The 26897-nt window shown below is 34.4% G+C and overlaps 1 protein-coding gene across 5 annotated transcripts in view; it reads left to right on the top strand.

Annotated features, from left to right (window-relative positions):
• The window catches only part of XRCC4 (X-ray repair cross complementing 4), a 275028-nt gene that overhangs the window by 133740 nt on the left and 114391 nt on the right, over window positions 1-26897 (top strand). For all 5 annotated transcript variants that reach the window (XM_045999510.1, XM_045999511.1, XM_045999513.1 and 2 more), the window contains exon 6: window positions 749-855. In XM_045999510.1, the coding sequence (XP_045855466.1) occupies window positions 749-855 (107 nt within the window). The remainder of the gene's footprint in view (window positions 1-748; window positions 856-26897) is intronic.

Below are 26897 nucleotides of genomic sequence, written 5' to 3'. Positions count from 1 at the left end.
CATCCTTGATTTTTAAGGAAGAATCATAGGTGACTTATAGCTGGTATGGTTTAGACAATTATAATTATTTTAGTCTGATTTTTATTGTTTTACTACTTTATTTATCCACTTAATTATTTTAGTGGATCCAGGTTTGCATCTTTTGCCCAAATCTGCGAGAACACAAAGGTTTACTAATGGCGTCATATGAAGAATATAACATTTGATGTTAGATGGTCCTCGTTCAAGTGCTGTCTGGCACTGATACCTGTTAGTACACGACTTTGGACAAGTCCTGTAAACTCTCTGTGCCTTACTTGGCATCTTCATAGTAAGAAGAAGGGTGCCTCTCTGAAAATTTGGGGACAATCAAAAGCAAGGCAGAACTGCTTTGAGATCAGTAAAATACTGAACACTCTGTGATCCTCAGAAGATAATTTGGAAGAATTATGGAAGATGGCACACACAGATAGTGTGCCATCTATCAAGGCACACATCTTGATAGATGAATAAGATGATAAAAAACTGATTGAAGAGTTGATTATAGTGAGCACTAAACCACATTTAAATTAGGTAGAAGGGAAACTTATTCTTAAGAGAGTTAACATACAGTCTTTATAAAGTGCTTTCATCTTAATCATGTATGTTTCAGTATATGTTTATTTAAAGTGTTTTTCCAGGGATATTTTCTATAATTACTTACTGGTGAATTTGATACCTAGTCAGGGGTGAGCCAAAAATTTATAATTCTACCTTTCTCTGTTTCTAGGGAAACCACAACACATTCTGAAATGACTGCTGACAGGGATGCAATCTATGATGAAAGCACTGATGAGGAGAGTGAAAACTTGCCGGATCGCTCTGCGTTAGCTCCAAGTAAGAGGAGTGCATTCATTTCTTTTGTTGGAGATCTCACTTGGGCTTATTATTCTAAAGATAATAAACTGTAATGAAAAATGTTATGAGAAAGGTCTTTTCTACAAAAATTCTTCAGGGTTTTTAGTCTAAAACCTCAAGTACTTAATGTTAAAAATTATATTTATTATACAGTGCGGTAACTCATTAGCAATAAAACAAGCAAGCATACACACACACACACACACACACACACACACACAAATACACACCCCAAGGCATGCTAGCTCTTATTAAATAAGGGTACATAGGGAATAAGGAAGATATGTATGTGTTCATGCTAGTTATATCCAGCTCGAAGTTGGTGGCCTTTAACATGTGAGATCTTATCCAGCTAGAGCTATGGATGGGCAAGGAGTGGGGTGATCTAGAATGCTTCAGGTTGTCTTGAGGTTGAGCCTTCTTTCACTATTCAGAATAGGGATTTTAGCAGGGGGAGATGGGGGGGGGGACAGAAGGGGCAGTTTAAGTTAAAGTGCCTGAGCCTTACTCAGTCCATGATCTAAATCCATGAATAATATTTCTAAATGTTTATAGATTTCCTAGATGCAAGAGTCCCTGAACTCATCTTACACTTACGTGGTTCTGGCAGAAGCCTAGTGTTCTCAAAATAAATGTTTGATTCATTTATTTAGCAAATGTTTTCTGAGTGTCTCTTAGGTACCAGGAACTATTCTCTGTCAGAGAGCAAAAAACAAATATTTTTGTTTTTGTGCAGTTTATGAATTCTAGTCAGGGAAACAGACAATAACAAGATGAATAAATTGAATATAAGCTATATTAGATAGTGATAAATGCTGAAGAGAAAAATACACCAGGGAAAGATAATAGAAAATGTCAGGGTGGAAGTAGGATAAAGGTTATAATTTTAGCCAGGGCACCAGAAAAGGCCTTGGTGAGAAGGTGACATGTCTATCTGTGGGGTGAGCATGCTAGGCAGAAAAAAAGCAGTTAGTACAAAGACCCTGATGTGGGAGCTTTCATCAACTTTTTATTGATGTGTTTAAGCAATAGCATGGAGGGAGGTATGGGTAAAGTAGGATGATAGAGATAGGGAGAATGGAGATATGAGGTCAGAGAGAGGGCATATCATGTGTAGGGCCTTATAGGCTATTGTAAGGATTTCAAGGTTTGCTTTCATCTGCACTGGAAACTGTTGGAAGGTTTCGAACATCAAGTGATGCGATCTGACTTACAGTTTTAGCAGGATTAATCTGGCTGTTATGTTGAGAATAGAGTATACATAGTGTGGTGAGCATAGAAGAAGACAGAGAGTGGAAAGCTTGTTCAACAAAGCATGAAGGACGTGAGTGGCTTAGACCAGAGTGACAGCAGTGAAGATGGTGAACAAGGGGCAGATTCTAGATATGTCTAGAGACAACATATTATTGTTGATGAAGTGGGTATCGTACTGAGAGACAGGCACACAGCAGTCATGATAAAGTTTTGGACTGAATACTGAAGGCAAGCAGCTGACTTACTGAATTATGAGAGTATGGAAGAGGAGAGTTAGGAACTCAGTTCTACAAACCTTAATTCTGAGATATTGAGTAGGGAGTTGAGTATACAAATTTGGAGTTAGGGAGAGGGCTTCCTGCTGAAGATGTTTAAGTAAAGAGGCATTTAAAGCCAGCTGAGCTATCAAGGGAGATAGAGAAGATAGAAAAGGGTAGTGATCAAGGACTCTGCCCACATACACTTGAATGTGTATAGGGAGGAGACTAGCAAAGGCTGAGAGGGAGCAGCCAGGAGGTAGCCGGCAAACGTGGTAGGACACACAGGTGTTACTGGGGATCTTAATAAAACATTTTCAGTGGGATAGCAGAAATAGGAGGTTCCAAAAGGGTGAGAGGAGAAAACTGGGAAGAAACAAGAGGCCTAAGCAACATTTTTAGCAAATTTCACTGTATAGAAAAGGAAACCTGGGAATCTGCTTGAAGGGTACATGGGGCCAAGAGGGGTTTTTGGTTTTTTTTTCCATCTTTGTTTTAGATGAGAGAAATAACACCATGTTTGCATATTGATGGGAGTAAGTAAGGAAAGAAGGGGAGTGTTGCTGGAATTGCTGGAATGCTGTTTCTCCTAAGTGAGGATGGGATCAAATGGACAAGTGGCAGGATTTGGTTAGCTAGGAGCATGGGCACTTTCCATAAAGACAGGAAAGAAAATAGAATAAATGGACAAGATATAGGAAGGTACATGATTGGGGTCATGGAAATTTCATGATATTGATTACATTAGTTGGTTGATTAATCTGATTCTAATTAGGTTTGAACTGGATCACACAATCACATACACTCTCACTTTGGCACAGCAGAGTTAACATTTGGAGGCAATGCTTGTTTTACATTAGTGATCCAATATAAAATGAAGTCATTCTTTAATAATCAAATGTAATTGAAAGCTCCCTAAAAAAGGAATCTGTACTCTTTCCAAAAATCTAAATATTCAAAATTTTTATTAAATATAATGGTCTTTGATTTTGTTCCTTACTCATAGTGTCTCACCAACCTTTGAAGTAGATGAAAATTATTGTTGAAAAGAAAATATATAGTTAAATAATGGGTATATGAGAATGGGGTCCTGTATGTGTTCTATTTTAGGTAAAGCATTCCTACAATTGTACTATTTTAAATCTGGAAAAATTTCTCTTCTCTTCAAAAATGTTTAGTTCATTGTACATTTTCTTTTACATGGCGTATTTTCTTTAACTCAAATCTAGTTCACTACATACTTGATATATAGGTCTCTGATTCTTTTATTTTTTTCTTTGCACTTTACTTGCTTTTGGCAGGTTTTGATTTCAAGAATTAAGAACATTTTTATTCAAAAATTTAACTATCCTTTTCCTTCTGCTTCAATAAGAAATATTCGGGAAAGTGAAGTTTGGCGGAAAAAAAAAAGAACCTCAGATCTAAAATGCTTGGTATTGAATAAGAACTGGATTCCATACGTCTGAGGAAAAACATTTTAAGTGTTAAACAACAGAATAAGCTTTTTTATAGCTTACCAGATTCATTCTTTTACAGAGACAAAATTATACTCTTAGTCTATGGGAGATATTTTTATATATTTAATCATAGCTTTGTCTTTTGGTATTTTATATACTATTACTATGTATCTGGACCAGAGCAATGAAGGTTTCTTCCTGAACTTATTCTGCCATCTTGATAATGAATTACCTATTCTTATTGTACAAGTAAATATTTGAATTTATTTTAGGTAGTGCAGGTTCATGTGTGCTTTCCCTACAGTAAAAACAAGAGGAAAAAACTGATGTGATTTAATACATTTATTCTTTCAGAAAGTCATTTATTTAAATGGCTAAATGTTTACCTTGGTAGTCATTTCTATTATGTAAATGTGTGTTCATCATTAATTGTAAAAAAAAAACATTGAATTTCCTAATGATTCATTTCTGCATGATAATAATTTAGTGAGACCAGATCATTTAGTGATTCCACAGTATTCATTCAAGGAAAAGTTCTGCTTATTTTCATACATATATCCAGATGTACAATAAGGATAGTATAGTTTACAGGAAATAGGCGGGTAACTATTTTATGTATAGGCAATCTATTTTATTATGTTTTTTTCTCCAAAGTTTTAAATTTTCCCCATCATTAGAGTTGTTGAGGAAATAAACTGATGACAGTACTCTAATTAACTACATCATGTTCATATGTATTATACCATTTATTATGAAAAACCTCTAAATTTGTTTAAAGTTGGTTAGCTGAAAGGAGATCTCCGAAGTATTCTGAAACTTGAACATCACAGTCTGTACCACCCACAACTACATTTTATACTTTTCTGTAAATATATAAAACAAGATTTACTTTCTGTAGGTCTTAACTTCCAGAATTTCTAGATAGGTAACAATGGTATTACAGACTTAGTTTAAGAAATAAATTATTACTGCATACTAAAGCCTTAGAGTTCATAGGTATTTAACTTTGTTTCAGATTAAGATTATGATAGATGAGCTGGTTGCCATGGTCTCTGTTTATAGCTCAACCACTGGATTACCAAGGAAGATAAATTACTTGCACTCTCACCTAGTTTGTGTAAGGATTTGTGGCTTGTGGCTCTAAGGATTTCCTGGTTTGTCTGGATTAGTCCTACCTCCAGTGTTGTTTTGTTTTTGTTTTTTGTTATGTTTTTTAATTGAATGGGAAAATAACCATATTGGGTTTTTATAGATATAGTAAAACAACATTTTCTACAGGAAATCTTCTGTTTCTTTGGATACAAATCAAGGTAACACTTGATGTTCATGTCTTTGGCGAAACTTCAGATTGAAGTAGGTCTCCTGAATAACAGTACCTCACTAAAATAAGAAGAGAAGTGTAAATAGTATAGCATCTGAGTGCCAAATGTCTAGCAGTGCATCCATGGCCTTTTATTTGCCCCCAAAATATCTGCCATAGCCTAAAAATTAATTTATGGTTATGTAGTTTTTCATGTTTATAACCATTTTGATGCTGTAATAATAGTAGAATTGTATGTGAAAATAATTCTTAAATGTATATGAATATTCCAAGAATTTTAGCCATTATTATAAAACATTTCTTAGTGTTAGCATAATTCAGAATGTGGGTGAAAATTTAGCACAAAGATTGGGCTTATTTCATTGAAATAGGATCTTTGCTGTGAAGCATTTTGAAAATTTATGCTTAATTGGTTCCTGATTAGCTTTTACAAGAGGAATTATTTTAATGTCTCCTTAATTATTTCAAATTATTTATTTTTAAATTAAGGTAATTAATATTTTATATTATAGCTCTATTAGTAGAAATTGACAATATTTCTCAAAATTAGAGACCAATTAAATCAGCCTTACTAAAATATAAATATGAAAAATACTTACTCTAAAATGTTTTATTCTTCATTTTAAAAGTGCACAACCACTAAAAACAAATAAAATAAGCTTTCTATCACTCATCTGCATAATTATTAGCCTGGGATTTAGCACATTAGTTTAATTAGTCTTGATTCTTTATCAACAGGAAGGCCCCTGTATTACTGCTATCAGTAATTTAGGCTTCTACTTAGTTGGTGGGCTTCCTGAAAGGAAGTGTGATTATAGAATAGCCTTTTAGAAAATAAATGAATGGCTATGTCAAAGAGTTGATGAATACTGATATAGTAGCTTTTAAAAATAGAGCAGAATCCAAAATTTCTAAGTATCAAAGAGCTCGTTGCTTCAAACAGTGAATGTCTACTCACAGAAGGGGTAACAACATGTACTGCCAAAGAGATTAGTCAGAAATTCAATTTTAGAATTACAGATTATTCCCTTAATCTTATCCAGCTTGTTTATCACAGACTCATTTATTTACAAATTCTTAATAAAAAGCTTGATTTAGTGAAACCTGTCACAAAAACCAGAAGAGCAATTTGAGTGTATTTCGTAGCAATTATACATAAGCAACATTGCTGAGGAATGATATTATGTACTTCAGAGATTAGATATCATATCGTTCTGGATCTTAGAGTTCAAACCTGTCATTTTTCAGATGAAGAAACAGAGGCCTACAAAGGTTAAATATATTACTGCTCGTTACACAGGAGAAAAGAATGAGAAAATACTTGCCTCCTGTAGTAGTAAATCACAGTTGCACATTTCTTTTTGAGATATTTTTAAAAACTTCGGAAATTTCCTAACACTGAGGAAATTGCAATTAATGCAATAGGGTGATGAGAACACTTCCTCTGTTGAAGAGGAGATTCTGTTTGTACATAAATTCTCCAGAAAGACAGGCAACATCATCAGATTAAACAAACAAGACTTCATGATACATAGTTATGGGGGAAATTCCAGAATACACATCCATCCATCTTTCTTTCTTTCTTTCTTTCTTTCTTTCTTTCTTTCTTTCTTTCTTTCTTTCTTTCTTTCTTAGATTTATTCATTTGACACAGAGAGAGACAGCGAGAAAGGGAGCACAATCAGGGGAGGTGGGAGAGGGAGAAGCAGGCTTCTGATGTGAGGCTCAAACCCAGAACCCTGGGATCATGACCCGAGCCAAAGGCAGACACTTAATGACTGAGCCATCCAGATGCCCCCAGAATATGCATACTTCTATTGAGTTTATTCCTTGTATATTTTTTCTATTTAGATATAATTGACATACAACATTGCATAAGTTTAAGGTGTACAATGTGTTGATTTGATGTGGTTGTATATTACAATATGATAACCACAGTAGCATTAGCTAACACCTCTGCTGCATCACATATTTATCATTTCTTTTTTTGTGGTGAGAACATTTAAGGTCTAGTCTCTTTGCAACTTTGTTGTTATAATACAATATTGTTGCCTATAATCACTAAGCTGGGCATTAGATCTTAAAGACTTATATTTCTACCTAGCTGCAAGTTTGTACCCTTAAGTATCTCCCCAATTACCTTACCCTAGCCCCTATCAACTATTATTCTACTCTGTTTTTTGTGAATTTAACCTTTAAGATTCTGTATGTGATATCATACAGTATTTATCTTTTTCTGTCTGACTTCTCTCACTCCCTCCATATATTAATTGCTTCAGGTTTTGACGTAGTATTTATCTACATAAGAATCTCAAATATACCAAAGATGTGCAGTAATCTGTGATAATTTTTCTATACTATACTATTAAAATAAAACTTTGATATGACCTTCTAGGCAATTATTTTTATACCCTTACATATATATACTTGGAGAGACAGAAAGAAATTCTGTTAAGAATATTTATTTCTGCCTATGGATGAATGAGAAGGTTAGGTAATCTGCCCCCAAAATAACTTTAAACTGACAAAAAAGAAACAAGCAAACATTGAGGTGCTCTGTACTTGATCTTAGCCAGGAGGCCAAGAAGCAATTCACTGAAATGCTAAGGCAAGTAAGGAAGGCAAGGAACAATAGGAGAGGTATTTATCCTTGAAAAATTGCTGAAGTTCCATTAAGAACTCGGAATCTGTGCACTTCTTGCCTAGGACTGCCCTCACTGCTGTCCTGTGCACTCCTTCCTTGCCCTCTCCCACATTCCTTGAGTTTGGTCAGTATGGAAGTCCCGTCAGGACCTGGGAGGCTGTGAGGACTGGCAGCTGTTAGGCCTGGGTCAAAAAAGGCCCAATCAGTGTGGAGAAGAATACCCACATTTGGCAGTGTTGGTGAAAGTAATGTTCTTGGCTGCAGTGGCTAAGTGCATTGGACCAATCAATCTACCAACCTAAAGTCAGCTTGCTATGTGGCTGTAATTGTACCATCTTACTCCAAGCATCCAAGACTAGGATTTTACAGAGTATGGTGACTTCACCTAAGTACTCATCCACCTGCTGTTTCAATGGGTAATATGTTGTGAGAGAACAATTATGTGATCACTTACTCATTTTTTTCTTTTCTTCATAGCTTCTCAGGGTCTTTAATATGCTACTGAAGATAGTAATGAAAGGTAGAATGTACTATGAAATGTTTCTCAAACTTACAAGACCGTAGGAACTTTTTCAGTGGAAGTTATTATGCCGTGCACCCTATGTGAGAAATCTTGCTTTAAACCATTTTGATTCATATATAAATTAGGTGAAAAAAGGAGAAGACTCTAAAGAGAACAAATATTTTCCCAGAACAGTCTATGTCCGTATTTTAAGAGGACATGTACTAAATAGGGGGAGTGGATCATATAATCAAGGATATATACTTAAAATATAGCATGAACCCATGTGAATATTAAACCTCAGAATGTGCAGTGAGTAACTTTCAGGATACTGAAGATGGCTTAAAAATTATATTTTTGCCACTGTTGTAGTACGAGTACTGATCTGAGAATGGACTTAGGACAAATGTTGACTGATAAAATTAATATTAACAGTTGACAGAAAACAGTATTAAATGTTATTTAATTTTGTTTGTTCTAATCTCAAAGTGCATTCTTAACCTCTGATTTTTAAGTAGTTAGCAAGGGGATCTTTGAACCCTTTGGAGTTATAAAGTTATATACATAAATGCATGTATTAGTTTGTTGGGCTGGTATAACTCAGTATCACAAACTGGGTGGCTTAGACAACAGAAATATATCGTCCCATATTTCTGGAGGCTAGAAGTTCCAAGTCAAGATGTCAACAAGGTTGATTCTTTCTGAGGGCCAGGAGGGAAGGCTCTGTCCAGGCCTCTCTCCTTGACTTGTTGAAAGCCATCTTCTCCCTCTGTCTCTTCACATCACTGTCCCTCTCAGTGTTGCATCAAAATTTCCCTTTTTTGTAAGGACAGCAGTCCCACTGGGTAGGGCCCATGCCTGTAACCTCAGTTGATTACCTTGGTGAATCCTCTGTTTCCACATAAGAATTCCACATTCTTCAGCAGGAGGGATTAGGACCCCAAAATGTCTTTTTGGGAGGGACACAGTTCATCTAATTACAGATGCACAAGTACACTTTCCTAGAGCAAGTTTCAAATTTTTATATATTTTCAATAGGGAGTATATTCCAAAAATGATTCAGAATCATTGACCTTAGGAGAATGGTATTTAAACCAAAAAAAAAAAAAAAAAAAAAAAAAAGATGGAATAAGACACATTAGACGAGATCGGGCGCGTTCAGGGTGGTATGGCCGTAGACGGAATAAGACACATTAAAAGGAAACTGCACCTTAGAACAAAAGAAGATGAGAAGAAGAGAAAATAACTTTCAGGCAGAAACTAAATCACCCTCGGTCAGTTCATTGGTTTGGGTTTTGTCAAGAGCTGCTCTGCACTGTTCAGTCAGGTAGGCACTAGTGACCTGAGACTGTTGAACACTGGAAATGTGACTTGTCCAAGTTGAACTGTACTTATAAGTATAAACCAAACATCAGATTTCAAAAACTTAGTATGAAAAAGGAAGTAATGTGTCTCATTAATACATTTCTATATTAATTAAATCTTGAAATAATTATTTTTGGATGTATTGAGTTAAATATATTATTAATATTACCTTCATTTTCTTCTTCTTTTACTCCTTTGGATGTGTTTAATAGGAAGTTTAAAATTCTACACATGACTCACATATTTCTATTTGATGTACTGATCTTGGTGTTCTAAAAAGTTCCATTTCAGGTTGATTTTATGGTGCGATGATAGATGTATATTACTGTGAAAATGAAATCAAATTGTACTACCAAGTTTTTATGAAGCTGTTAATGTAAAGCCGTGAGATCTTTAGGCGAGTGTAGATGACTTTGGGTGTAATTGAGTATTTATGTCTAAGAAATGCAAAAGATTTTGCACTTTTTAATTCATTTACTGTTTTTTGATTGGTTGTAGTAAAACAAACTTAAGAAAGCCTGAATCATCTTTGTCATAGGAAAATGAGGCTAAACATTTTTATTGACCCTGTGTAACTGCAACCACAACGCAGTTGAGACAAAAGGTGGGGTAATGCTGCAATAATCTCTCAATCAGCTGCATGTCTATAATGTAGTACAGAGGATTCTTGTCTCTTTGTGATTGTTACAGGGGTCTCCACCACAAACAGCACATCTAGTTCCTTGTACCAACTCATCGATATCATTTATTAGCCATATTTAAGATCCAAAGAATAGAGTTTACTAGTGATGAGGTTCTGGAATGTTACCAGCCCACCAGCATTGATATGATGCTTGCTGAAGCTTCACTCTGGAGGGCTTGCGTATGTGTGAAGGATGCATATCAGCAGGCTCACTGAGTACAGTCCGAATATGTGGTGTCATGAAAGAGAACTGTTACAAGTGGGGTGGGCGGAAGAAGGAATCAATGTGAGACCCTGAGTATCAGTTTCAAGCCTTGTGGTAAAACTCAGTGCATTGAGAAATAGTTGCAAACACACATCTGTGACATTCAGCATTTTGTGGGGGTAGTTGTAATTTGGGGATGACTGAACAAAAAAAAGACCTTAGAGTACTACTGTCTGTGACTTCACAAGCATAAAAGCACAATGGCTAGCCGTATTAACAACAATGCTGGTTTTTATTTTGAATGAATAACTTGGACTGTACAGAGATTGTAACTGTTGATCTAGGTCACATACTTTGTTTTTCCTTTGTTAAGTAATAAATCTGATTGCATTTATATAGGACATAGGTTCCTAGTTTTCTGTTTTTTAACTCTTCCTTTTGTATTTGATCAGGCTCATTTTATCCATTGATGTCATTTGCATGAATCCTGGAAATAATTTGAGTTTGTGACCCCTGGAAAATGATGATTATTCTGACAATGATAACTAGTTCGATTAGTTCTTCTAATTCTAATTCTGCTACTAATTAGAATTCTACTAATTCTAATTCTAATTCTAATTGTTCCTCCTCCTCCTTTACTATTACAATTGCTATTGCTGTTACTTTTATTGTTCTGTTATGGTTCCACCACCACTGTTACAGTAACGTCATCACCAGCACCGTAACTACTATAGACTCGGTTACTTAAGCATTTATATGGGTGCCTGAATGTACTCTAGGTTTCTTAGATGCGTTAGTTCATTCTTGGATGCATTACTTCATCTAACAGCATTTAAGTATATACTTGGAATATATACCTTTGAAGTATATACTCTTATCATCACCATTTTACAGCTGAGAGAATTGAGGCACAGAAAAATTAGAAAACTTGTCTAAGGTAACACAGCTAGTAAATTATAGAACTGGGGTTCTAATCTAGGCAGTCTGAAAACTCTTCTTGTGCTAAAGGTTCTTTTTATTTAGTAGAACAACCTCATTTTTTAAAATCTAAGTGTTCTCTTTAATTTTATATTTAAATCATTTGATGCCTTTGTTTTTCTAAAATGATTAAAGGCTCCCAGAAAAGAAAGGGTAGACTCTATGGCCTCCTTGATTTCTTACTTAATGGTGTGGGCACACATTTAACTGGAAAAAGATATAGCTTGGTGTCATTAATGCACCATTAAGATGAATGGGAATGTTCATATCTGTGTTGGAGGCTTATTATGATTTGATGGCAAAGCACATAAGGCAGAACAGTGATTTATATTTAGTCCTTGATTAAAAGGCTGTGTATAGAGATGCTAAATAAGTATTAAATAATACTACCAAAACGCCCATGTAGACATTTTAAAAATACAGAAATATATAGTTTTAAAATATAAAAAATATAGTTTTAACATAAAGACTTTACACTATATACTATACACTATATACTATTTATGTATTATTTGTTGGGTATAAATTTAACATTGTTATATCTTTTTGGTGAATTGACTTTTTCTTACTATTGTGAAATATCTCTCTTGTTGGTCTACTACTGCTTTCCCTTAAAATTCTCTGTGTCTGGTAACAGTATAATTATACCAGTTCTCTTTTTCTTGATGTTTACTACATGGTATATCTTTTTCATCTTTTTTTGCTCCTCTACTTTCAACTTTTATATATTTACAATCACCCAGCCTAATAATCTTTGTGTTTTATTGGAGTGTTTACTCCATTTATAGTTGATGCAGTTGCGTACATATTTAGGTGTAGATTTACTAATGTACTCTCTTTTATTCTCATTATTCTTTCTCCTTATTTATTTATTTATTCTTGTTTTAGTGACAAGAATCCTTGAGTTGGCAGTAAACATCCTTGACTTATTAAGTCCCACGTTAACTTAACTTCCATGCTCCCTAGATAATGCTAGGACTTTGGACACTTTAAGTCCGCTTAACTTTTTTGCATTATTGTAACATACATTTCAATTTGCCATGTATTTTAGACCTCATAAAACATTATCATTTTACATATAAATATATATATTTAAGTATATAGTTTAAAAAATAAAAATTAAGGTTTTACAATACTCTCAGACATTGTGATCCAATTATTGTGATACAAATTTGGTGACCCAGAGATTATAAAAACTCCTGGGATTAAAAAAACACAGTAGGATTTCTAACATTTGTTCAGGAAGTAGTGAATATCTCCATTGCAGTATAATTGAATATATTTGAGATGAACACAATAAATGCAGTTTAAATTGGATTATAATTTTTAATTCATTTTATCTGCCATGTTGTTTAAATACTATTGGGATAGTGGGGACAGTGACAATGTGATATCAGGGACGATTCTATTACTGTTAATTCAGGAGACCAAGGGTGGATTCTGAAAATGATGCTTCATGATGCTATATGCATTGCTTTGAATATAGCTCCAGTGGTTTTTATTTCGAAAAACGATTTTTTTTTTTAATTGAGTACTAATAGGAAGGTAACTTTGAACTGGAGAAATATCTTTTTTTTTTTTTTTTTTTTAATTTGACAGAGAGAGATCGCAAGTAGACAGAGAGGCAGGCAGAGAGAGAGAGGGAAGCAGTCTCACCGCCAAGCAGAGAGCCCGATGCGGGACTCGATCCCAGGACCCTGAGATCATGACCTGAGCCGAAGGCAGTGGCTTAACCCACTGAGCCACCCAGGTGCCCCGAACTGGAGAAATATCTTATGAGAAGTTATATTCATTCATTAAAACTTTATTCCAGGAGACAAATATTAAAATATTCTTTGCTAAAAATGATTTTTATGACCAAATAAGTTCAGAAAGTACTGAGTTAATAAAACTAAACATATTTCTTTTACTCTAAATAGTTGAGTCTTTAATATGGTAATTAGTATGCATTTTCAATGAGGACTACAACATGCACTATTTTCCAAAAGTCAACATTTGCATTATTAGAAAGTTAATTTATTTTCAACAGAACATGAGATTATTGAAAATTAAAGCACATAACAATATTTTATATACTTTGCTTTTTAATTTGACCTTCTATACTGGAATTAATTTCATTGATATTAAATTAGGTCTTTAATAAATGAAGTTTACTGAAGTAGAGGCTCCTTTACATTGCTCTGTGCATTTATCTTTTATTTATTCCCTTTTATTTGGTTACTCTGTTTTAGAGATATTTGTGACACGCTTAATTAGGAAGTGCAAAATTATGAAGTTAGCTAATATTATATTTTAAAATAAAATTTTGAGTAGTACCAATTTTTGAGAGATTTAAAAAATAATAAGTAGGTTGAGTTTACCTGATAAAGCTCTTGGCAGGTAAATAACAAAAATAATAAATTTCAAAGGCTAATTAATGTGACTTTCTTTTTAAAAACTCTGACATTTCCTTTTCATGATTTTCCACATGGAGACCAAGCTCTTTCTCTGCTATATTATGGTATAGCTTTTCAAAGTGAAAGAAAATTAGACTTTGTTACCATTAGAGTTAGCATTCATGTGACTAATATCTTTAAGACATTATGTATGCAAAGTATTATAATGGAAATCAAGAATAATGAATCATTTCTTTTAAAAATATAATTGCTTTTTAATTGACAATCTTTCTTTTAAACCCAAAGATAAACAAAAGGAAAAATAACATCTGATAGCTATATGGAGAGTTTCCTGTAGACATGCTGTCATTTGAAAAAACTATTCTCAAAGCTGAGTTCTTGTAGCTCATGTTGCAAAGAGTGTGATTGGCAGAAACTCAGGATAAGAAGTGTATTGTTTTCAATACGTAAAATGAAGATGCCACCATTTTAGTAGCATCTTTCTCTTGCTTCACCTCATGCTTATTTAGGAACAAAAAAATTAAACACTTTAAGAACTAACCTGCATTCTCTTTTAGAAGGAAAATTTGACATCTCTTGAATCACTAGCTCTTTCTGATTCTGGAAAGGAAAACTTATCTTTTTTTTTTTTTTAAAGATTTTATTTATTGATTTGACAGAGATCACAAGTAGGCAGAGAGGCAGGCAGAGATAGAGAGGAGGAAGCACGCTCCCCGATGAGCAGAGAGCCCTAAGTGGGGGCTCGATCCCAGGACCCTGGGACCACCACCTGAGCCGAAGGCAGAGGCTTTAACCCACTGAGCCACCCAGGCACCCCAAAAACTTATCTTTTGATAAGAATTTCTTTTTGGCGTAGAATTGTTTGTGAATTGTTCTTTTGTTTAAGTATCACATAAATTGTAATAACCCACACGGTTTAGATGGTACCACATCCCAATCCTACTTCCTTATTTGAATGTTAGCATCATGAAAATAAAGTACATGTCCATAAGGAGAGGTAGCATAGCCTATTTTAATGGAAAAGATTTAGAATGATCTGAGAGCTCATGTCTAATCTTCTCTTTATTATTGTGGATACGATACCTATTTCTTATCTCTGTGTCAGGCAGGGACTCTGGAAGCCTTATATCAATAATAAATGTGAAAGTATTTGCACTTCTTATTGATGTTACTCTTTTATTTAGGAATATATGGATTCCAAAGAACTTTATAGATAGTTTTCTTTGTTTCCTATACTCTTTGTTCTCTCTATTCTGAAAGTTAGTTTATTTAGTGTTCTTCCTGCATCACCAAGCATAGTGCCTTGCACACAGTAGGATTTCTAACATTTGTGCATGAAGTAGTGAATGTCTCCATTGCAGTATAATTGAATATATTTGAGATGAACACAATAAATGCAGTTTAAATTGGATTATAATTTTTAATTCATTTAACCTGCCATGTTGTTTAAATACTGTTAGTAAAATGTTGACACATTTGGACTTCTATCTTTATTATCTGGCATAGCATCAGGACTGCCTTAGAGTTTATTTTAGCATCATCATATTGCTAAACAAAGCCCTGCAGTTATGACTTTTATTTGGCACAATTTCCTACCTATTTCAGAAGGATAAAGTATAATTTATACTAGTTGTTTTTCCCTAAGCTTCATAACACTTATTTAAACGTTGTGTTATATCCCAATGAGCCTAAAAGACTCCATTCATTCTGTTCTTTGGCTGGCATGCCACTTACTCATAGATTCATTGACTATGATTGATTATAAACTGCCTGTGAGACCCACTTAACGTGGATTGGTCATTTGTTAGAGTTTAAATGAGTCACAATTCCCTCTGCTATTGGAGTTTACAACGTGTAATAAGGTGTTTTTAATGACTTTCACTGCAAAATACACTCCTTTTATCTGCAGGCCAGCTTGGTTTAAGTCTCTGTTTGTTGGACACTACCCTAAAGAAAACTTTTATCCCCCATTATACTTTGTTTTCCATGCAGCCGTATCCTAGAATATTTTAAAAGCCAGAGGGCAAACTAATTATGCCCCCATAAAATATTTTCACAAAAATAAACACTTACAATACTCTACATCAGCCTTTGCACCAAAATTACCTTTTAGATGTTCTGCATCCCTGATAAATTTTAAAACGCACAACAGACATCATCATTATAGATAGCTGTGTACTTGCTTGATTGTGAATTTCTAAAGAAAAGGGATAAATCCATGGTTTACTCATCTTTGCTACTCAGCATCAGCATGGTGCTTTGTAGTTAATGGGTAGCCACAGTTTTTGTCAAAGGGAATTGTCCCCATACTTGTATAAAAGATTTATGAAAAGTCTTACTAATGAGTGCTCCACAAAGGTCTTTGGTAGACTGTTACCTAAAACCAAAATAATCAAGATCAGTAGCTAAGCTGTCACATAATTCTCAGGGCGGGTGGAGTCAAAGACCAGGTTTTAAAGCATTGGGACTTTTATTGGAAACTTTATTATCAGTTTGGGGAGAACTGAGTATGTGGAGTTTTATCCAAGTATGTCTATCCTTTCAAAACAATATCAAAATCAGAGTGCCTAGGATTCCTGAAATCAAATTTTGTTCAGACCAAGGTCATCGAATCTGCTAAGTTTCTGGTCAAAAAGAATAATGGGAAAGTGAACCAGCATTGATCTTATGCTGCTCTGTGTGGGAGGCTGTGCCAGGTGCCTTGCATAATCTATCTCATTTCATCTTGACCATAATCAATATCAGGCCTTCTAGCTCTCAGTTCAAAAGAGAGGTTAAGTAATTTGTCCAAGGTTACACAACTAGTAGGAGAAACAGCCAAAATTTGAAATCACTCTTGGGTGATAGCAAAGCCTATGCTATTTAATGACCCATTCTCTGATTCAGGTTCTTTTACTATTAATTAATAACTAGATTTGGTTGTTGTTAAATCTTGAATATTTTATATAGGTGGACTCACAAGATTTCGTGTAAAGAATACTGAAGTAAAGGAGCTTTTTTGTCATTTGTTATACTGGAAAATAAATAGTTATTAAGACATTTTAAATTCAGTTGGATGCACAGAAAGGATCAATCTGTAAAGAAGTCTGAGGTCAATATAAATCCTACAGATTTCTCTAACTTTGCCTTGGATAACTACATGTTCCAGTGTTTGTGCTATTGGCAAATGGAAGTACCCAAATGATTCTGATTTTCTCTGGAAATGAATCCAGAGAGACAATAAGAGCCTCCTCTACTCTTCTGTCTCCTTAGGCGCTCAAAAGCAGGTTACTGTTGTTAAAAATCGACTGCACCACTGTTGAAGTCTCAATTTAGAACAATGTAAGCTGATCTTTTGCTTACTGATTGCCTCATTAGGGAGAACCCATTCTTCCAAGGGGGCGGGGGGAAGACAGGTCTCTCTTATATTTATATATTATCCAGAAACCTTTACTTCCCACAACTTCTATTCTTAAAAAATTTTAGTTATCAATAATAATTACTGGGGTGCCTGGGTGGCTCAGTTGTTTAAATATCTGACTCCCTGATCAGTTGGGCTCCCTGCTCAGTGCGGAGTCTGCTCCAGATGCTCTCTCCCTTTCCCTCTGCCCTACCCACCATTTATGCGTGCACTTGCTTGCTCTCTATTTCAAATAAATAAATCTTAAAAAAAAAAAAGTAATTACTGAGAGATTTACACCATAATTATTTATAGCACTGTGAAAATCTAGGCTTCAGTTATAGTTCTACCAATAATTTAACTTTCTGATCAAGGAATTTTTTAAAGATTTTATTTATTCATTTGACAGAGAGAGAGATCACAAGTAGGCAGAGAGGCAGGTGCGGGGGTGGGGAGAAGTGGGCTCCCTGATGAGCAGAGAGCCTGACGTGGGGCTCCATCCCAAGACCCCGAGATCACAACCCAAGCCAAAGGCAGAGGCTTAACCCACTGAGCCACCCAGGCACCACAAGGAATTTTTTTTTTAACCAATCTCTCCACATCTCATTTTTCTTATCTGTAAAATGTAATATGTGAGGAGAAAATTAGATAATCTCTGGAGTTTGATCAGCTCTAAATTTATAGTTTTCCAATGTATTTAAATTTTACTGTTTGTTTTTAATGGGGTCAGGAAAGTCAGCAGTGTGCCAGGAGGTAGCTAATGTTACTTGGTGGAAAAATGTCCCTAAGTCATCCTTTACTTATGCCATCCCAATAATTCTGAAAGGAATTAGGTTTCTAAGTGGTGGGGGAGACTCTATTACTGGAGGTTACTATATTAATGGAGGCATAAATTTAAATTTATGTAAATTTATATATTTATTATTATATTGTCAAAATATAATTTAATGCAGTACTTATCACATACTTAATAAAAAATAGCTGATGTTAACGTTATTAATATTAGTACTCATGATGGTGATGGTGATGGTAAATACCACTATTAATGCAGTAAAATACTGCTATCTTATTTAAATTTTCAAAAAAGATTTAAAGAAAATATGCCAATAGTATTAATTCTAGTAATTCAAATATTTAAAATATATATTCCTGAAATTTTATCTTAGCAGAATTTGATAATAGCTTTATAAAGAGATATTTCCTCAGAAAATAAGATCTTGCCTCTTGAACAAATACTTTTGATTTTGGGAATGGATCTGCCAGGCTTCAGAGACATGTGAGTTGTTAGGATGAACAATGAGCCTTCATACCCCTGGGCGCTTTCAAAATTTGGACAAAGCTGCTGTGCTCTGAAGATTCTTTTAGCACTTATTTGGGTCAGTAAATGTTATTATATGCTCATAAAGCCCTTTCTTTAGCCAGCTCTCTAACTTGCAGCCTGATTTTAAAGAACGCAAAAATAAACATTAAAGAACGAGGTAGAAAAATACAATAATAAACACTAATAAGTGCTAATAGACCAAAGTATTCATCTGTGTGTTTATATGAGCAAATGAGAGAGAAAATTGTATTTACCTAAGTGATTTTGTTGATGTTGAAGTAAGTTTGATTTTTCCATGAAGCAAGTTATTTTTCATAAAAGAAGGAAGCTTAGATCATACCTTTTAGCTATATGGTTCTCAGGTTCATCAGTCGTAAAAATTTAAACCATTTTCTCAGGAAATGTAAAGGTTTTTAAGATACTAAATTTTTGAAGCATAAGAAACTGGGCAAAATTCTCTTAACTTTTCCTTTAAGAAATGGTTAGTTGCTAGGAGACCACAAATAGGAGCTAATGATTCCAAGTTTCAGGCAGCTCTCAAGTAGGCTTGTATCTCTTTTAGAAAAGACGTTTAATCCTGTTCACACCAGACTGTGCCATTAATAATTAAATGCCTGATGGTTCTGTTCTAACAGCATTTTAATTTTGTTGAGGAAAATAGAAATAATTGGAGGGTAGAAGAAAATAGTATGTTAGAAATCATCAGATTAGTTTACTTATCCCAACATTTGTTAAATAAATGCCTTTTAGGTGTTGGGCCTGTCGTCTCATTCCAGGGAAGCCACATTAAATAAGATGTTGTCTCTGCCTTTTAGGAGTTCCCTCTCTGTTTTGGGGAAGAAACAGCTAAACAACTAATTACAGTGCAAAATTACAAGTATAGGATCATAGAAAGTACTCAAGTATATGGTAAATGAATGAATGATTAATGAATGGATGTTTACAGTGCTATGTAGAAAGTCTGCAAAGGTAAAGGAGAAGGAATGACATTCTTCAGCAGTAGTTTAGAGTTGTTGATCTTTGAACTGTGAGTGAGTTGAAGAGTGAGTAGTAGAGCTAAAGAGTGTGAAGGTTGAGAAGGCAGCCCGAAACATTCCAAGTAGAGAAGACAACTGATGCTAATTATATATATATCATCAACACTTGTTATTTTTTTTTTTTTTTAAGATTTTACTTATTTATTTGACAGAGAGAGAGACGGATCACAGGTAGGCAGGGAGGCAGACAGAGAGAGGAGGAAGCAGGACCTCCGAGGAGCAGAGAGCCAGATGTGGGGCTCGATCCCAGGACCCTGGGATCATGACCTGAGCCGAAGGCAGAGGCTTTAACCCACTGAGCCACCCAGGCGCCCCTACACTTGTTATTTTTTTTTTAATCAACACTTGCTATTTAAGCATTCCTGTCACCTTGGCCTTTTTCCCTACACTTAGCAGTTTTTTTGTTTGTTTTTTTTTAGATTTTATTTATTTATTTGACAGAGAGAGAGAGATCAGTAGGCAGAGAGGCAGGCAGAGAGAGAGAGAGAGAGAGAGAGAAGCAGGCTCCCTGCTGAGCAGAGAGCAGGATGCGGGGCTCGATCCCAGGATGCTGAGATCATGACCTGAGCCGAAGGCAGAGGCTTTAACCCACTGAGCCACCCAGGCGCCCCTTTTTTGTTTTTTTTTTTAAGATTTTATTTATTTGACAGAAAGAGACACAGTGAGAGAGGGAACACAAGCAGGGAGAGTGGGAGAGGGAGAAGCAGGCTTCTCACTGAGCAGAGAGTCCAATGCGGGGCTTGATCCCAGGCCCCTGGGATCAGGACCTGAGCCGAAGTCAGATACTTAACGACTGAGCCACCCAGGTCCCCTTCACTTAGCAGTCTTGTCCAAAATCAATTCCTTTGATAATAGCAAACACGTATGTAACAGTTAATGTGCCAAGCTAAGTACTTTACAAATAATAACACGTTTAACTTACAACCACAGTATAAGGGAAGTACTATTCTCAGTGAGATTCAGTAGCTTGTTCAAGGTTATACAGATAACAAGCAGGGAAGCCTGGTTTCAAATTCAGGTATCATATATAGCTCACTCTTAAACTAATTTCTGTAACACCACACTGCTGTTCGTATTTTCCAACAAAGATATATTTACACCCTCCTCCTCCTGATATATCATTTCCTTTCAGAATCAGTCTTATAAGCCTTAAAGACTGAGATCCAATATTGGAATAATAGTGTAGAAGTAACAGTAGTTGGTCAGTGGTCTGGCTATATGCTTGTCTTACTTCAAGGGATAAGAATGGTAGATTATTGGATGTGGTGTCATTAAGTTTATTTCACAGTGATGAGGAGGGTGGTTGAATGCCCAGCAGAGATGAAAATACATTCAAGGGTACATTGGTTTGCTGCCATAATAAAAGACCACAGCCTGGGTGGCTTAAATGACAGAAATCTTTTTTCTCAACATTCTTGGGGCTAGAAGTCCCAAGATCAGCGTGTTGGCAGGTATGGTTTTTCATGAGGCCTCTCTCTTGGCTTGCAGATGGTTGCCGTCTAGCTGTGTCCTTCCATGGTCTTTTCTTTTTGTGTGAACATTCCAGGTTTCTCTCTGCTTCTAAGTATAGCAATGATACTGGGAACAGGACCCACTCAGATAACATCCGTAAACCTTAATTACCTCTTAAAGACCCTGTCTCTAAATACAGTCATATTCAGAGGTATAATGGGGGCTAGGACTTTATGAGTTTTGGGGGGACACAGTTCCGTGTTTAACTAGGAGTTTCTTAACCATAAAAAGGGCAATCAGTTGTACACAGTTACCCTGGGAAAGATTGTGAATCAATTTAATGAAAATGAGAGCTAGCAAAAAGGTATCGACAGAGTATTGATTCTGAATACTGACATCAGCAGGATAAAGGAGGCCATAGATTAAGAAATTGGAAGCACATTTTAATGATGTGTAGGAAGGAAGGGCAAGACAGTAATGTGCTAGCTTTGTTGCCCTAATCAGCCTTCTTAATTATAAGCAGAAAGTTAATGTTCAGGGCTCTGAATAGCTTACATCTTTGTTTTGTGCCTGCCACTGAGAAAGTCTAAATTAATAGAGAGGGGAGTAAGCAGTAGTGGGGATATGGCAGATGAAGGCTCTTAGAGCATCTCTTTTTGAGATAATTTGCAAAGTTAAAATGGTTTTTTGTTTGTTTGTTACAAATGAAAGGGTATAATTAACTTAAAGATGTTATTTTTCTATAATTCCAAAAACTGTACTCTTTTATAATGGTCAGTGTAGTGAATATAACGCCTCAGGTACTCAAAGTGTTAGTGATTTCTTCCTTATTTGGATCACATTTTTCTATTCTACATGTTTCATAATTTTTTTATTATATACTGGACATTGTGTTTTTTATGTTTTTGAGAATCTGGAATCTGTTGTCTTCCTTTAAAAAATCTTGAGTTTGGTTCCAGCCGGTAGTTAATTTACTGGCAAATAAACTTGATCCTTTTTCCCCCCCAAGCTCAATTGGGGTGCATTTAGACCTTTTAGGGGTATCACCTGCATGCTTAGCATTTTCAGTGTGGTATTTTAGTCCACCAGTCAGATGTTCTGCATCTCCTAGTGTATGTAACATTTGGTATTTCTATTCAGCTCACCACTCTGACTCCTTAGGAGCTGTTTTCTGCTGGGCCTTACGGTCTTGTTCTGTGCATGTGCAGCTTGTTATTCATCTAAAAACTTAAGATCACCCCTTTGGGGATCATTTTTGTGTGCAGTTATCTCTTTTCCAGTACCGTATCTTACAGAGTCCAACTATCTCAATATCACCAAAGTCTAAGGTCTGCTTCTTCAGTTAAGTGAAATCATTGTGTTCTCCTCAGGCTCCATCTATCTGCCTGTACTGAGGTCCAGAGAATGCCACCAATCAGGAAGACAGAGTGATCCCGATCTCACCTGTTGCATTTCCTTTCTTTCTGGAGACAGGCTTACACTGACTATTGTCCAACGTTGAAAACCAGTAATTTCTTCTTGAGAAATTAAAAACCTCTTTAACATGAGTTCTGATAAAATTAAATTCAGCTTGTAAAAGTTGTTTTTGCAGTGGTGAGTTTTATATATTCATACTAACATTACTACTGTTTTGAAGAAGTTAAGCCTGGCTATATATTAGCAACATATCAAAGATAAATCACACCAGCTTGAAACATTAATGTAAAATACTTTAGAAAAGCTCCATCCTGAGAAGGAACAGCATGTTGAAATCACTTGTGTCCAGAAAGTGTTCTGAGAATGTTTCTGCTAAAGAATGTTTGTTTTCTTAGCTTTTGAGGTCCTCGAGTAACAAAATCAACATGCTTCTGTAATTAATAAAAATAGGTTTGGAAATAGCAATAGGTGTTTTGATAATAAAAACTATTTATGGCTTCAATCATTAGGGTGCCCTATTTTCTTTATTATAATTACTGAAACAAGAGATTTTGAAAGTAATCTGTTGCTGTGTAGATTTGAAGAAGTCGAGGAAGTGGCTTTATTGATCTTTAGACCTGTTATGTGTAGCATAACAATTTAGAGTTGTTAATAATTTTAATATTGTGAATAATGTTTACATAATATTATGTATTATGTTTAATAATATTTATATATAAACAATAATAATGTTTAATGATGTTAATGTTTAATATTTTCAATAATGTTAATAATTTTAAAATTATTATTTAAAAACAAAGCAGAAACATGTAGGTATTAGAAACCTAGGAATATCATTTTTATTGTCATCAGAGAAGTTAACACATTAATACATATAAAGTAAATTAGAAGTTCGTGACAAATTACTTTTTGAATAATCATATAAGATTTTTTTCGTGACTGTAAATGTGTTTCTTTAAATTTCCAATTTTATTTTTTTTAACTTTCCAGTTTTAAAATGTTCTTTTGATATCTGCATTCAAGAGGAATAGCTGTTTATCTAAAATAATGAACATGGATGAGGTAAATAATTGAAAGACATTTTAAAACACTCCATTTGGTCAGAGAAAAAAAAATACAAATTAATTTCAGATAACAGTTTGGTAAAAATTTACTTTTTTTCTCCCTCCCTTTCTTTCTCCATCTGTGCTCTTCACCCTTTCTCTTCTTCTCTCCTCCTACCTGCTTTCTTTTTCTATTTTAAAGAAAATTTAGATCTAATATTATTGTGTATTATTGGATCTAAAGACGAACGAGGCCAGTCTCCCAAAGTAGTGCCACAGTTATTAGTTATCTGGATAATGCTGGCAGAGCTTCCAGATACTTTTCTGAGAGATGACATTTGCATTTTGCCAGTTTACCTGGATAATTACCTAAGTACTCATTTTCAGTAGCTGTAGAAGTATGGCATTAAGATGTATTTATCTCACTCTTTTGACCAACCTTGATCGTTTATGATTGAATTGCTTACTTTTCCTTATTTGTGTTCTTCCTACTTCCCTAAATTTAGGATTCAAGGCAGCTATTTGAGTGCCATGAAGGAGTTGATCTCTAACTCACTAATAGCCGAGGTCTAGCTCTTGGCAAGATCTTTAATTTTGAATGATTTTATTTAGTGTTATTGTTACATAAGTTTTGGCAGCATATAATATGAAACCATTTTAAATAAGAAAAAATTAAACTTTATAAAATATTTAATTGCTACCTATACCTTTTTAATATGTACCAAATGTTAAAGGGATTTTTTTAACAATATGTTTTCCATTTAATTGTTTTTGGATTATTATCCCTTTATGGTAGAGATTGTGTCTATTAATTTTTTCAAAGGGTAGTTTTATAATATTTTATAAAGTACAGGTATCTAAACTATTACAGTTGGCATCAAAGATGATATCCAGAAGAATGTAGGTATTCTTTTTTGTTTCTCTTAAATCAGTATCTGAATCAGTAGGTTAAGCAAAAATTTTATGCTGATTCTACTCTAAGAAAATAACATCAGCTTTAACTCAAATGATTTATGACCTCATTAAATTTATCTTCTTCCTCTGCAATTCAAATTGGTCAAATAAATCCAGTGGCAATTATGTAGACAGTGAATTTAAAGCACTTTGTAGGCATCCACAACAATTCTGTGACCTACAGGAAGTGTGTTACTGTCTGTTGAATACTGATTCTTGAAGATCTCGTTCTTTTACCCTTTTGTGTCTGTATTTTCTCTATCAAGTCATTTATCCTAGTTTTTTTCTCAGTTATTTTTTCCCATATGTTTGGCCTTAGTTAGGAATAATACCTCTCACTTTTAATTAGAGCACTTACAAACTTTTATTTTCATACATATATATATACATATATATATGTATAGATCTATTTATCGGTCTAGATGAATAGTAGCACACATACATACAGACTTTTCTTTCTGCTTGTGTATTTTCCCAGCTGTGTTATGATAACTTCCCCTGTATTGCTTATTTTTTGGCTAAGATATCTGGTAACTATTATTTACAAATAATATACTCCTTTGTACAAGGTCAGAATATTCTCCACAAGGGCATTTTAAATGCCAATTCTAATGTAATGACCTAGGTTTTGAATTCAGTGTTTGCTTTATAATGAATATTACAGGCTTCTTCTTTTTTTTTTTAAGTTTTGTTTATGGATAAATAGGCCAAACTTTTGTTATTTTTGTTCAAGTTTGTATTTAACTATAAAAATTTTGCTCTGTTTTAGATTTTACTTATAAAATCTTCAGTATTTTCCTTGCTGCTATTTTTGGTGAAAAATAATATTTTGAATTCCTATAATATACTGGGCAATAAAGACGGACCATTTTTCTAAATGGCAGCTTATTGTGGCATAATTACAAATATTAAACTGTGATGATGCCAGTAGCATCTACTTCATTGGAAAAATGTATCTTGTGTCAGTAGTTTTATCTTTTTTTTTTTCATTTTACTCAAAATTATAATGCCTAAAAAATTCTAGCCCTTTATAGTAGCAGTTTGTCCATTTTAATTCATGTTTAAGCATTCTAGTAAATGCATATGTGAAAAATCTTATGAATTTTAGGGAGAGTAAGATAAATAATTCTGTGAGGCTACTATGCTATGATATATCCCCACTTCCCATTTCATGATTAAAATACCTTCAAATTGAAATTTGGACTTACCAGTCATTTATAAATTATAGTGGAAGAGCATTATATACATGTGTGTGTGTATGTGTATACATACATATACTTAATTGAACCTTAGTTAACTTTATTTTCTAGGTAAATATAAATTTTAGCAGGGGTGAATAAATTTATATTTTTAAATAATTCTGCCACTTGCCTGCTATTCCACTTAATGACCACTGGTAATGGATGAAATCAAGCCTGACAGGAGTTAATATCAGTAGGAGAAATTTATGAATATAAGTATGAGTAACTTTAAGATGTGGGACTATTGACAAAGAAATGCTAAGCGCTATTTAGGTAGCCAAGCAAGTATAAGGTGATATCCTCATCCAGGAAAGAAAACAATGAAAAATTAATTAGGAACCATAGGGAAATCTGACTAAGGAAGCATTAGAGGAACTGATACATCTTCCACAGAATATTAAAATAATGACATTAAATTGGGAAGGCCAAGTAAAATCTTCCTATATTGATGATGTGGTTAAGTTATTGAAGGCTTTGAGTAATTTTTTTAAAGTACAATTTTTCTATAAAACTGTACACAGTAGTCATGAAATATTTAAGCCTGAATATTATCATACTACAGAATTATGTACACTATGTATTACTATATTTAATGGGAAATCTAAGGAATTTTCAAAGATAGTTTTGATTAATTGTGCTTGTTTGCCACAAGCACTGACTTTACAGTAAGATTCAACCTCACTGTGTATATTATTCCCTAGGAGATCCAGAACAGTTTTCCATACTCCATTTTTCTAAGTCTGTGACCTATACTACAGTTATACGATTAGGAAAAGATTATATGGCAGCACAGAGGAGGGACATCTAACCAAGACTCCTTAGGCTTCCTGACATAGTGAAATCTTTACTAAGATAATAAGGAGGGGTGAAAGTTAGCCAGTTGAGTCATAGGTGGTAGAACACTATAACTGGAAGAAAATCATATGTGCACAGTCCAAGAGGAGAGAGAGAGAGAGAATGATATATCAAACAAAATTTAGTAAGGCTGTAAAAGTAAGTTGAATCAGGAAAAGAAAGCTGTTAAAGTGCATTAGTGAGTTTTACCTTTGTCTTCAAGATAGTGAACAAAGACATGATGTGACCAGATTTGTAGTTTAAGACAAATTCTCCTAGATGT

Source organism: Meles meles, chromosome 3 (genome assembly GCF_922984935.1).
Source record: "Meles meles chromosome 3, mMelMel3.1 paternal haplotype, whole genome shotgun sequence".
Taxonomy (NCBI): domain Eukaryota; kingdom Metazoa; phylum Chordata; class Mammalia; order Carnivora; family Mustelidae; genus Meles; species Meles meles.
The sequence above is the reverse complement of the archived record's forward strand: the minus strand, read 5'-3'. Positions and strand labels throughout refer to the sequence as shown.